The sequence below is a fragment of the Morone saxatilis genome, unplaced genomic scaffold (genome assembly GCF_004916995.1).
Source record: "Morone saxatilis isolate NCDOM2014 unplaced genomic scaffold, NCSU_SB_2.0 Contig1, whole genome shotgun sequence".
Taxonomy (NCBI): Eukaryota; Metazoa; Chordata; class Actinopteri; family Moronidae; genus Morone; species Morone saxatilis.
This window is the reverse complement of record NW_023339651.1, coordinates 5,630,533-5,640,756: the sequence shown is the minus strand read 5'-3', so window position 1 is coordinate 5,640,756 and position 10,224 is coordinate 5,630,533. Positions and strand designations below refer to the sequence as shown.

Below are 10,224 nucleotides of genomic sequence, written 5' to 3'. Positions count from 1 at the left end.
TCAAGGTTTTGTTCTCATACTCCATACTCATTTTCCCTGAAGACTAAAACCCTTTTGAATCAGATGATTTAGCCCAGCAGCCAAGGTTCTCGCACATCTGGAGTTTCCAGGAGGCAACATATGGCATCTTAGCTCGCCATATTGGGGCTCATGTTGATGCAGTGCTCCAAGAATTATGATGAGTGAACAGGGGGAAAAACGAAAAACAGCAAAGCAGGTTTGACAATATAAAGGAAATACTACATACAAAAAAGTCAACTAGCATTCATACTGTGCAGTTGGGAGTTGTAGCGGTAGTGGTTTTATTTTATTTTTTTAAACTATAATGTGTATTCTGAGTTCTCCAGTTGTGTCTTATGTGTTTGTTGCTTGTGTGTGTTCTGTCAGTACTTTTGAATCGCATTACCTGTATGTAAAGACTGTCAAAAATAACAGAAACTTTTAAAAAATATACTCTGGTATCAGACACATTCACACATTATAAAGTTAAAGTATTTTATTATTTAAAGTGGGCATTAAAGATATCCATAGAATCATACTTGTCGGGTAACACTGAATGAGCCATAATCAAAACTGATACACTTGCACTGTAGAAAAGAAAATTATAAATATTGCTGCCAAGGAAAGAAATCTCTTTTTTTTTCAAGCACTTGTGAACAAATCAACAGCAAGGATATAATAATGTATTAATTTTTAAGCTTTTCATGTTATACTTTAAATTGATTTATAGCATTTCCATTATCCCTAATTCAATTATTGCACAGAAAACAAACAGTAATTGTCTCACTTGCAAACTGAGCCAAGGAATAGCAACAAAAAGAAAACAAATATAAGATAAACATCAGCAGGAATAGATAGGAGCCATTTGGAAGCATTTGCAGTCTGAATATGTCCAAGTATGAATGTCCAGGGTATGGTGTGTAAACATTCCCTTGATGTTTTGGTGCGTACCAATAATCGGTGGTGTAAGGCCACCATGTTTGCAGTCTGTAAGCTGTCAGAGGAAAGTGTGAAACACGCGAGTCTTCAGACTTTTGGTTCGGGGAACATTCCTCGTAGAGAACCTGATCAACTTGAAGAGATTTGAATAGCTTCCCAAGCTGGAGAACGGGAACCAATGAGCAGTCCGCTTGTTCCCGTGAAGGCTCCAGAAAGAGGAGGAGCAGCGCTGGAAAACCTCAATGTTGACGCCGTATTGACCTGGCGCCCACTGAGACACACACACCAGAGTCACAGAGGAGGCGAAACCACAGGTGTGAGGAGAGACGCCATGGAAAACAGACTCCCCTGGCCTCACAGACGCACCCCTCTCCCAGACCATGCCGGCCTCCTCTACCACTCCCATGCCACAGAGGTTGCAGAGGGCCTGAAGGCACACCTCCTCCAGGGCCTCCTTATCAGGAAAACGGAGCAGGATGGCAACAAGACGAGGAACAGCACCTCGACGTAGTAACTGTTCCTGCAGCTTAGCTGAGGGTGACAGAGGGACAACGACAATAGTTCTTTAGAGTGTGTTGCATTTTGAAACATCTATTTGGCCAAATGCATTGGTACAATAGGTGTAAACCTCACAAGACCATCAGCCAGATAGCCTCATAACAGTGTCTTTCCCTAAATCAAACTTGTTTGACTTGTTTTATCTGTCTGGTCTGTTGTTGTATGTGTCTTACCAAAAGGTTAAAACAAGAGTTTTTACCTTCTGTTCTCTTTTTTTTGCCAAAGACGAACAATGTAAAATGCAAAGTGGGAGGCTTCAAATCGTGTATGGATGACGCATATGCATTAAACGCGTGATTTGAAGAACACAAACGACAAAATGAAGCACTGAGAAAACAGGGAGCCCATTTCCAGAACTCAAATTGAAGTATTTTTACTGATTAACTTTACTTACGGCTGTCATAAGACATGCGTGAGACTGTCCTTGCAGCGTGAAGGAGCAGTTCTTCATCCCTACTGGTCAGCACAGAGAGCACAGCCGGGACCAAGCCCGCATCACCAAAACCTTTACGAACCACAGCTGACACGAAGCAAAAAAACCCAATGAATGAAGGTAAAGCTACACTGACAAAAATATAAAGAATAAAGACAATTAAGCAGGTTTTAGGGGCGGACAACAGAGAATGAAAGGCTTGAGGCTCCAGCAATCAACGAACACATGATGGATCTCATAAACTCCATTTATAAATAAGATACATAAATAACTTACATTCTTTGGCGAGTTCAGCCACTAGTTTTGCAGTCAGCAGTGTGAGAGGCCCTCTGTGCCTCAGAGACAGGGCTAGAATTGGTAGGATCCCACTGACCACTACCTGCTCAGCAGCGCCCTTGTCTGGACACAAGTGGAATTACACATGTGAACAAAACACAAAAAAAATACACAATAAACATATTTATGACCAAAGCCAAATAACCTTAGGCTTGAAAAATGATACTGCATGAAGTATATCAAGGTGTATTTTTTTTTATGACTTGTCCTTTAATCAGCGAGCAGAATAGAATAAAACATTTTAGTCTTTTTAAGCTCTAAAGATCTCTCTGACCCCTCTTTACCTCTTCTTCCTGTGTAGCCCCCTGTTACTCTCTTGCTAGGAGACACAAATACAGCTTAATGTCTACGGAGGACTTACAACTGTCATGCACTTGATCCCTTAACAGCCTCTCAACCTCAAGCTCCCCATTCCTCGCTGGTTGCCTTTTGCTACAGGTTTTATCGTTCAAAATGGGGAGCTTTTATGATACATATAGCTGCCACAAGAGTGGGAGGCATGATGTCTCGAGGTATGCTTGTATGAAAACACATAAATATGTAAATTGCATGTGGCAGCAGGACTGTATTTTGCAATTCAAATCACATCAAATGAAAGACATACTGACACAAAAAACATAACCCCGAAACACCTCATTATACCATGAAACCTATGACACACTGCAATATATTTAATGCTGTCTAACAGATAATGTTATAGCTGAGGCTTGAGGGATAGCATAGCCTGAGATATATTCCAATTAGAAAGGCGATGTCGCAGTGTGAAAGAGTGCAAATGAACTCACTCCTCTCCTTTATGTTGATCAGCACTGTATTCAGATGTGGTTTAAGTTCATCCTCAATCAGTTCCAAGCCCAGGACTCTAATAGCTCCTAGTGCATTGTTCAGGTTGTCTGTGGGGAAATGGAGACACATTAAGAGTCATAAAATGGGACACACAAAAAGAAAGGCCAGCAGGTGTGGAGGCTGTATTGGAAATATGAATGTCATCACAGTTGGGTAAGAGAGAGGAAGAGCTGCCCATAAAACAAATGTCATGAAAAACATGCAAATGAAAAATTACTGGGACTATAAACGCAGTACTGAGAGCCTCCGTGGGAACATGAGCAAAATATCCTGTAAATAATGTAAAGAAAAGTAGAAAAATACACTTTATTCCTACACATCCTACTTGCAGAACACCCAGATGTCAAACTCTGCTCTTTCTGGTTTTAGACCAAATGTCCAGACATTTCTTGAGTGCCTGATGCTCACAATAAGTTGTTGATGTTTAGTATGATGTTTATAACTCACCATCGTAGTTTAGTGTGTCAGAACGCTCACATTAGACCTTGTTCACAGCAGCCATTTTGACATTAAATAGTTGAGTAAACACAGCTGTTCCCTATGATACTAATTAAGGTTCTGTTCCATTTAGTGTAGCAGAGCCATATCATTGGTAACACCTGTGTTTACTCTATTTCATGTCAAAATGGCTGCTCTGAAAAAAGCTCCAAATAAAGTACAGCACAGGTTGGTGATAATGTCAGTAGTTTTGCAGGTATAACAAACCATACTGACAAATAAAGTTTTATACCTGGTGATGAAAGGCTCTAGATGAAAAGTCATTATAGTTAATCTTAAGGGAAACATGAGTTTCTTTACCAGATTAAATGGCACTTCATCAAATACTTGTTGAAACAACTTGCCCAATTCTGCCATCCATAAACTTGCACCCAGGATAGAACCATACCAAGGGGGTATCTGGTTCACTAACTAGCTTTATTTGACTCTGCCACTCATTTCATTAAATTAATTTACAGTGCATAGATGGCTGCCCACAACAGTTTTGCTCTGTTGTCCCGTTCGGCTTCATGGCAAGTGCTTTGGTCAAGGACACTTTGTCATTAAATAACACCTTCCTCGTCACTTTATTTCGGCTGATCTGCTCTAATATAGAACACTCCAGTCGCCAACCCGATTCTTTTGAGTGGGCCTTTAATGAACTTACAATGACACATAGTGATTAGCAGTTGTGATCACTGTCTTTTCCTCACTTAAACAGCAGACCATTAACTGAAGCCGCAAGCATATTACAAGGCCATAGCAGTGGTTTTGAATGTTTTAGCCGCCTTTACTACAAATCATGAATACTTCATCACAACTGAGCTGCTGTGTTTGACGCTTTTCAGTGTGTTTTTCCTACTATTCCCTGCAGCTACTGGTTTCCAGTAATTTCCATATGATGTGAAAATCAGTCATCGCCTCTTGAAACTTTCAAGAATAAAACCATTTAAGTGAAAGTTAAACAGTGCAATCAACCTGTACTTAAAACTGCATAACCACACAATTAAAATAAAAAATGAATGCAACATTGATGTTTGCTGTGATGGACTACACAACTCAAACAAGTCTCAAGAGGCTGCTAATTGATTTTCAGAAATGAACAGTAAACAAAGGCTGCCTGGAGCGGTTGGAAAAACACACTGACAAATCAAAGACAATCAAGGATGCATCCGTGTTCAGCTAAATATTTAAAGTTAATGAACGTATAACAGATGCATGGTCCTTTATGGACTAATGATTAACAGATTACAAGTTTTAATCTTGCCTCTGGCTGTGAAAATGTGTGTGAGTTAATACCATTTTCTCCCCTTCAACAACTAATACTGAGTTAACCCTTTGATTGTCTAACTAAGCTGCTCAGTGGCCAACAGTATTGAAGTCTGGTTGCACAAGCAGGTCCCACGTGTGAAGCCTGACCTAAACAAAGTGTGCAGCTACTATGAATAAAGGAATTACAACCACATTAATGTCAAAGCCAATATCAAGATCCCAGAGACTGTAAATCATCAGCCATGGTTCTGTTCCACTCACCGTTTGGTGTGTAGGGTTGCAGTCGACTGGATCTGCTTTTATCCCTGTGTGGACGTGTGTAAGTGTACATGAGTGGCACATTAGGGTGTCCCATTCTCCGCCGTCCTACCGTCTCTGGACAGCTGGTGGTGAAACTTTCTCAGGTTGACATCTTGCTGCACTTTTCTTATTGTTATTCTCCTTTCGTTACCTCAACCTCCATCTCACTTTAATTCCAGTGCTGCACTCCCTACCCATCCTGCACTATTGTTTTGAAGACAAATTGTTGTCTATGTTTTGCACACGTCTATCTGGTCTGTCTTCCTTGTACTCCAGCTGGCTCTCTGTCACCTCTCAGGGTTAATACAGAGCAAATCCCCACTAAAGCTGTTCTCTACCCCCTCTTGTGTGTGCAGTGAAGGTATTAGCACTTGGCTGACACTGCTGAGTGTATTCTTACCGGAGTAAAATCTCCCACAATGCCTTTCAGCTTCTAGAAAATCCAAGCCAAACAATAACACAGACAGGTGGGCATCTGTTTTTGTACACAAAATGACTATTAGATGGCCTTTTCCCCAGTCTTCAACCTGATATGGAGATATCAGGTTGAAAAAAATATTATTATTATATTATATTTTTACACAGGTGTCACCTGTAAATGAGATCTCGATCTATGTAGTATATATATATAAATAACTTAACCATTTTATCGCAAGACTCTACAGGTGAATAGTGTAACATTTTTAACTAATAGATATCACCATGAAACTTCCCCAGTTCATTACTTACACTAAGACATTTATTGTCTGTATTACAAGTTTTCTGAAATGTTATGTTTAAATGTGCAAATGAGGCTTTATCTAATGCTAACTTTTTGTGAATTTGGGAGAAATCTACAGATTTAAATAGACAAAGTGTAGTACAAAATAAGAAAGAAGACATGTTATGGATAGAATCTCAACATCATCACTCAGTAATTTATCCCTGGGATTATTAAAGTATTTCTGATTCTGATTTATTACTGATTCTGAATATGTGAAATGACTGAAAATGATCTACCTGTCACTTCCTTTTCTAAAACATCTTAAAGAATACATTTCTGTGCCTTTCTTCTCTCCAGAGCTCTGTAATTAACCAAATGCTTCAATGTTAAACTCCCAGATTAAACATATGAAGCAATTCTCTCTTTTTTTCAACACATTTAGGCACATCTTGCTCCATGTATCACATCTATCACAGGACAATAACAGAATCAAAGCAGTTAGGAAAATTAAATCTTTATATTTTACTCAACTCTTGAGGTTCCAGTAAAAACAGACTTTTCAACAATCTAGTACAGAACGATAGAGATGGAAATCTAAACAATAAATACAACAGGGAGACAGGAGACGTAGTACTGCCAGCAAAAAATATAATCAGTTATTATCTGTCTATTATTGTCTGTCCCTGTGCATGGACAGGTTTTCTCCGTGTTTACATCTTTACATACATCGGTGAAGATTTTGTTCTGTTCACTGAAAACATAGCATAAAAAAAATAATATATAGAATGGACTCAGTTTGACTACATACATACAAAATCTGCTACTAAAGAAACAGGATTCTCTCAAAAGAATACGTTGATATTTTAAGAAATACACTTCATTGCTTTCTTGCCGAGGCTAAGACGAAAAGATGGATATCCCTCCCATATGTAGCAGCAGTTGGTTAGCTTAGCTTAGCAAGCCTGGCTCTGTCCAGTTTTTATGCTAAGACCTGCTAACCAGCTGCTGGCTCCAGCTCTGTATTTACTGTACAGATGTGAGAATAAATGTATTTCCCAAAATGTCGAACTATTCCTTTAACTTGGACTTCAAGCTGTGACGTTATACGTTGATGCTGGGCTCACCACAACTGTGATCTCCTTCACAGGAGCTCAACCCAGCTCAACTTGTGCAAAGTCTGAGTCCTACTGCTGAGTATTCTCTTGAATGGGACCATGATTTGTTCTTTAGGCCGGTCATGTGAGCCGGTGTCAAACAGTTCCGGACGCATTCAGACCACTGGAAACAGTCTCATATCCTACAGAAACCAGAGTGAGGACATTACTCTCCACATCATCTGGTTTGCCTTGTTCTACAGGAGTTTCCACAGGACCAGGAACTCCAGTTTCCTGCCTTATCTTCTTCTTGGCTCTTCCCCGCCCCTTGCCTTTTGAAATGACCTTCCCTTGCTCACTGACCCCGCCAGACACCTTGTGAGACTTTTCGCTGTCAGTGGGGCGGGTTTTGCGGTGGCGCCTGCGGATACGCCGCATTGGCGGACCAGAGTCAGCTGGGTCTGACGCTGCTGCGCCAGACAGGATCCGGATCTGCTGTTCAATTACCATAATGACCATGTCCAGTGCAACGTCCAACATTCCCAGACCCAGGCCATGAGTGACATTATCAAACGCACCGCTGTTGACCGGGTCCTTGAAACATTTTCTCATATCCTCAAGGTGGTTCCTGAGAGAAACAGAAAGAGCGTTAGTGTTCTGTTTATCCAAGCTTGAAGGCCGTGTTACAAGGACACACAGTGCGTACTTAGTTTCAATAATTTTGGACCAGTGTTGAACTGTATTTGTCTCGGGGATGAGCTGTTTAGCCATGTTGCCGTAGTCGATGTAGTCATGGGCAAAGTCCTTCATATCGTCACACAAAGCTCCAGTGTCACCTAGGCACACACACACAAATTAAAACACAGTTTACTCTCCTCCATGTTATAGAATTTAAAGATTCCCTCAAACACGTATTAAGACATGTAAACATTTATTTTCGACAATAACGTGTGTCCGATTTACATTTAAGTCCTTAAAAAGTCCTCTACACCTTGACTTCTAAGCTATTTGTGATGTCATAAATCATGCTCGTAGCTCCGCCCCTTACAAATCTGATTTCCAATGAGCTCAGAGAAACTTTCCCCTTTAGCATATGAACGTGAAAACATCCTTCTAGTGTCAAACTCTGCACATACATCATTCTGGGGCTCAAACATCCAACTGTAGGAACAAAAAAACCCCCAAAAAATTGACTGGAGGGGGAACTTTAAATATTCCTCCACATTAACACACATCTCTGTCACCTTCAGTGAGTTTGGAGAACGAGGAGGATACGGAGGTAGTTGTGCTTGGAGTGAGGCCGAGGACATTGAGTGACTCCAGAAGGGTTTTCTTGCTGGCCGGGCCTCTGCTGACCCGAGTGTAGGCTGCCAACGAGCGCAGGGACATCTTCTCCGGGGCCTGCAGGCGGCGTTTAATTTCATCATACGAGATGAGATACTTCCCTAAAATAAGAGCAAGACAGGAGGAGGTAAATCAGCCTGGTAATTAAACCAACCTGGAACCAGAACCTTAACGGAACCAGTGATAAAAACCCAACTCCAAAGCTCTGATATGAACCACTCAAAACAACTTACGAGCCTTAGAGCCTTTCATGTTGGGATCCAGGAGTGACGACACCTCCGCAAAAGGCATATGGGTCTGGGAATTCGTGCTTGGATTTGGTGGCGGGTCCTGATTCTGGGACACATCCTCAGTCTGTGCTGGGGCAGAAACCTGCATCTGGGGCTGAATATGAGGCTGCATGGTGTGCATGTCCACCTGGTTCTGGTCTAGCGGAGCCTGGCCTTGTGCTTGAGGGAGGATCAGAGTGTTTTCAGACAAACCCTGCAGCCCCATGCCCCCTTGTGCAACACTACCTGTTTGCTCTGAAGACACCTGAAAGATGCCCATAACTGGTTTTACCACTGTGAAAACCATGTTCCCCTGGGCATCCAGACCCACCACTCGAGTAGATGGGTCCATGTCTTGGTTGAAATTGTAGCTTTCTAGCTGATGGTGGAAGTTCAAGAGGCTTAATTATCAGATCAGGTTACCTTAGAGGCCCATGTAGTGTTACAGTGAACTCCTCTGCTCTTAAACGGTTATGGTTGAAGCTGACCTGACAAAAGGGGGAAGACTCTCTCTATAGTCAGTGTAAAACCTCCCGCATTGAAACTGTTTCATGAAGCTTTTAATCACACATGGCAACACCACAGTGGGAGTTTCATTCTGAAAGAAAAGAAAAAAGACAAATCGTGGTTAGTAACAAAGGTTTAAGTTGTTTCAAATCAAATTAAACATTTAGCTCGTGGAAAATCCAAAATCAGTGCATTAGAAGAAACTTCTATAAAAATTGTTGTAAAAGTGAAATCAAATGACCGGTTTTGGTTTGGGATATGTAGGGGGATGACAATGTATTCAACTTAATTGTGTCATTGGATCGTTAAGGTTCATATGATGGGAATTCACCTCATTGACAGTTCATCTGGCTGTAAATGGAACAAACACTTTTATATTGCATACATTTCATACAATTTCATAATTTTAGACAATTAAAAGCAGACTCAGAGATAAAGTTGTTTTTTTTAGATCACATTATAGCAAATGAGAGATATATAGATCGGTTTAAACAGATGAATTAAATAAATACACATTAGGTTCAGGTCATGCTAATATGTTTCAAAAAAGTACTGAATTTTTCTTTCTTATGCTCTTATACTTATCTCCTGTTTTTGAACTCAAAAGCCTTCAATGGAGAGATTCAAACGTCTATAGGTTACACTAAAGAAACTAAACCATCCATAAGAGCATTCAAAACCTAGAAAAGCTCACATCAACCCTAAAAGACCATCTGACCTGATCTCCTTCCCTGCAGTTCATCCAGAGCTGATTCCTCTCCACGCCACCTCTCAACAAACAGACCCACAGTCACACATATTGTGCATGCCCATATTATACCCCCCCCCCCATTTATTGTTTTTCTTTGTCTGCCTGCTTTCTTTTTCTTCTATATTTGCACATTTTATATCCTCATGTCCCTATATTTATGTTGTGGTTTTATATATTTTCTTTTTAAACATACTCTTATGATCCACTTGTCTTGAATAAAATTAGCTGAAAAAACAAAACAAACAAAACATTCTCATCGTTTTGAGAGATAAAGACACCATATGAATTGAATTCGCTTTGTGCGTAATGGCGCAAACCCATCCGGAAAGCATTACGCACAGCTTCATTACAACGCAAAGGCAGTGCGGGTTGTGTCACTGTTACATCCTGCACAG

The 10,224-nt window shown here is 40.6% G+C and overlaps 2 protein-coding genes across 3 annotated transcripts in view; both read right to left on the bottom strand.

The window, feature by feature from the left end:
* Positions 1-481: 481 nt before the first annotated feature.
* On the bottom strand, positions 482-5,192 carry si:dkey-21e13.3 (uncharacterized protein LOC100150043 homolog). The gene is made up of 5 exons (XM_035668563.1): positions 5,123-5,192; positions 3,052-3,159; positions 2,207-2,329; positions 1,892-2,017; positions 482-1,470 (listed from the first exon to the last, which is right to left on the bottom strand). Exons 1-5 carry the CDS (start codon positions 5,190-5,192, stop codon positions 998-1,000), a joined length of 900 nt encoding a protein of 299 aa, XP_035524456.1. The 3' UTR covers positions 482-997.
* Positions 5,193-6,362: 1,170 nt separating this feature from the next.
* The window catches only part of si:ch73-127m5.2 (uncharacterized protein LOC561202 homolog), a 4,594-nt gene continuing 732 nt past the window's right edge, over positions 6,363-10,224 (bottom strand). For both annotated transcript variants that reach the window (XM_035672208.1, XM_035672217.1), the window contains exons 2-5: positions 8,536-9,169; positions 8,203-8,403; positions 7,665-7,794; positions 6,363-7,586 (exon numbers count right to left, since the gene is read on the bottom strand). In XM_035672208.1, the coding sequence (XP_035528101.1) occupies positions 7,115-7,586; positions 7,665-7,794; positions 8,203-8,403; positions 8,536-8,923 (1,191 nt within the window). In that variant the 5' untranslated portion in view covers positions 8,924-9,169 and the 3' untranslated portion in view covers positions 6,363-7,114. The remainder of the gene's footprint in view (positions 7,587-7,664; positions 7,795-8,202; positions 8,404-8,535; positions 9,170-10,224) is intronic.

Excerpts from the sequence above, each read along its gene's own strand:
- si:dkey-21e13.3 (XM_035668563.1), bottom strand. The coding sequence starts at position 5,192 with ATGTACACTTACACACGTCCACACAGGGATAAAAGCAGATCCAGTCGA. Across the intron at positions 3,160-5,122 it reads GCAACCCTACACACCAAACG|ACAACCTGAACAATGCACTA; the intron begins GTGAGTGGAACA and ends ATTTCCCCACAG. Across the intron at positions 2,330-3,051 it reads GATCAACATAAAGGAGAGGA|ACAAGGGCGCTGCTGAGCAG; the intron begins GTGAGTTCATTT and ends ACTTGTGTCCAG.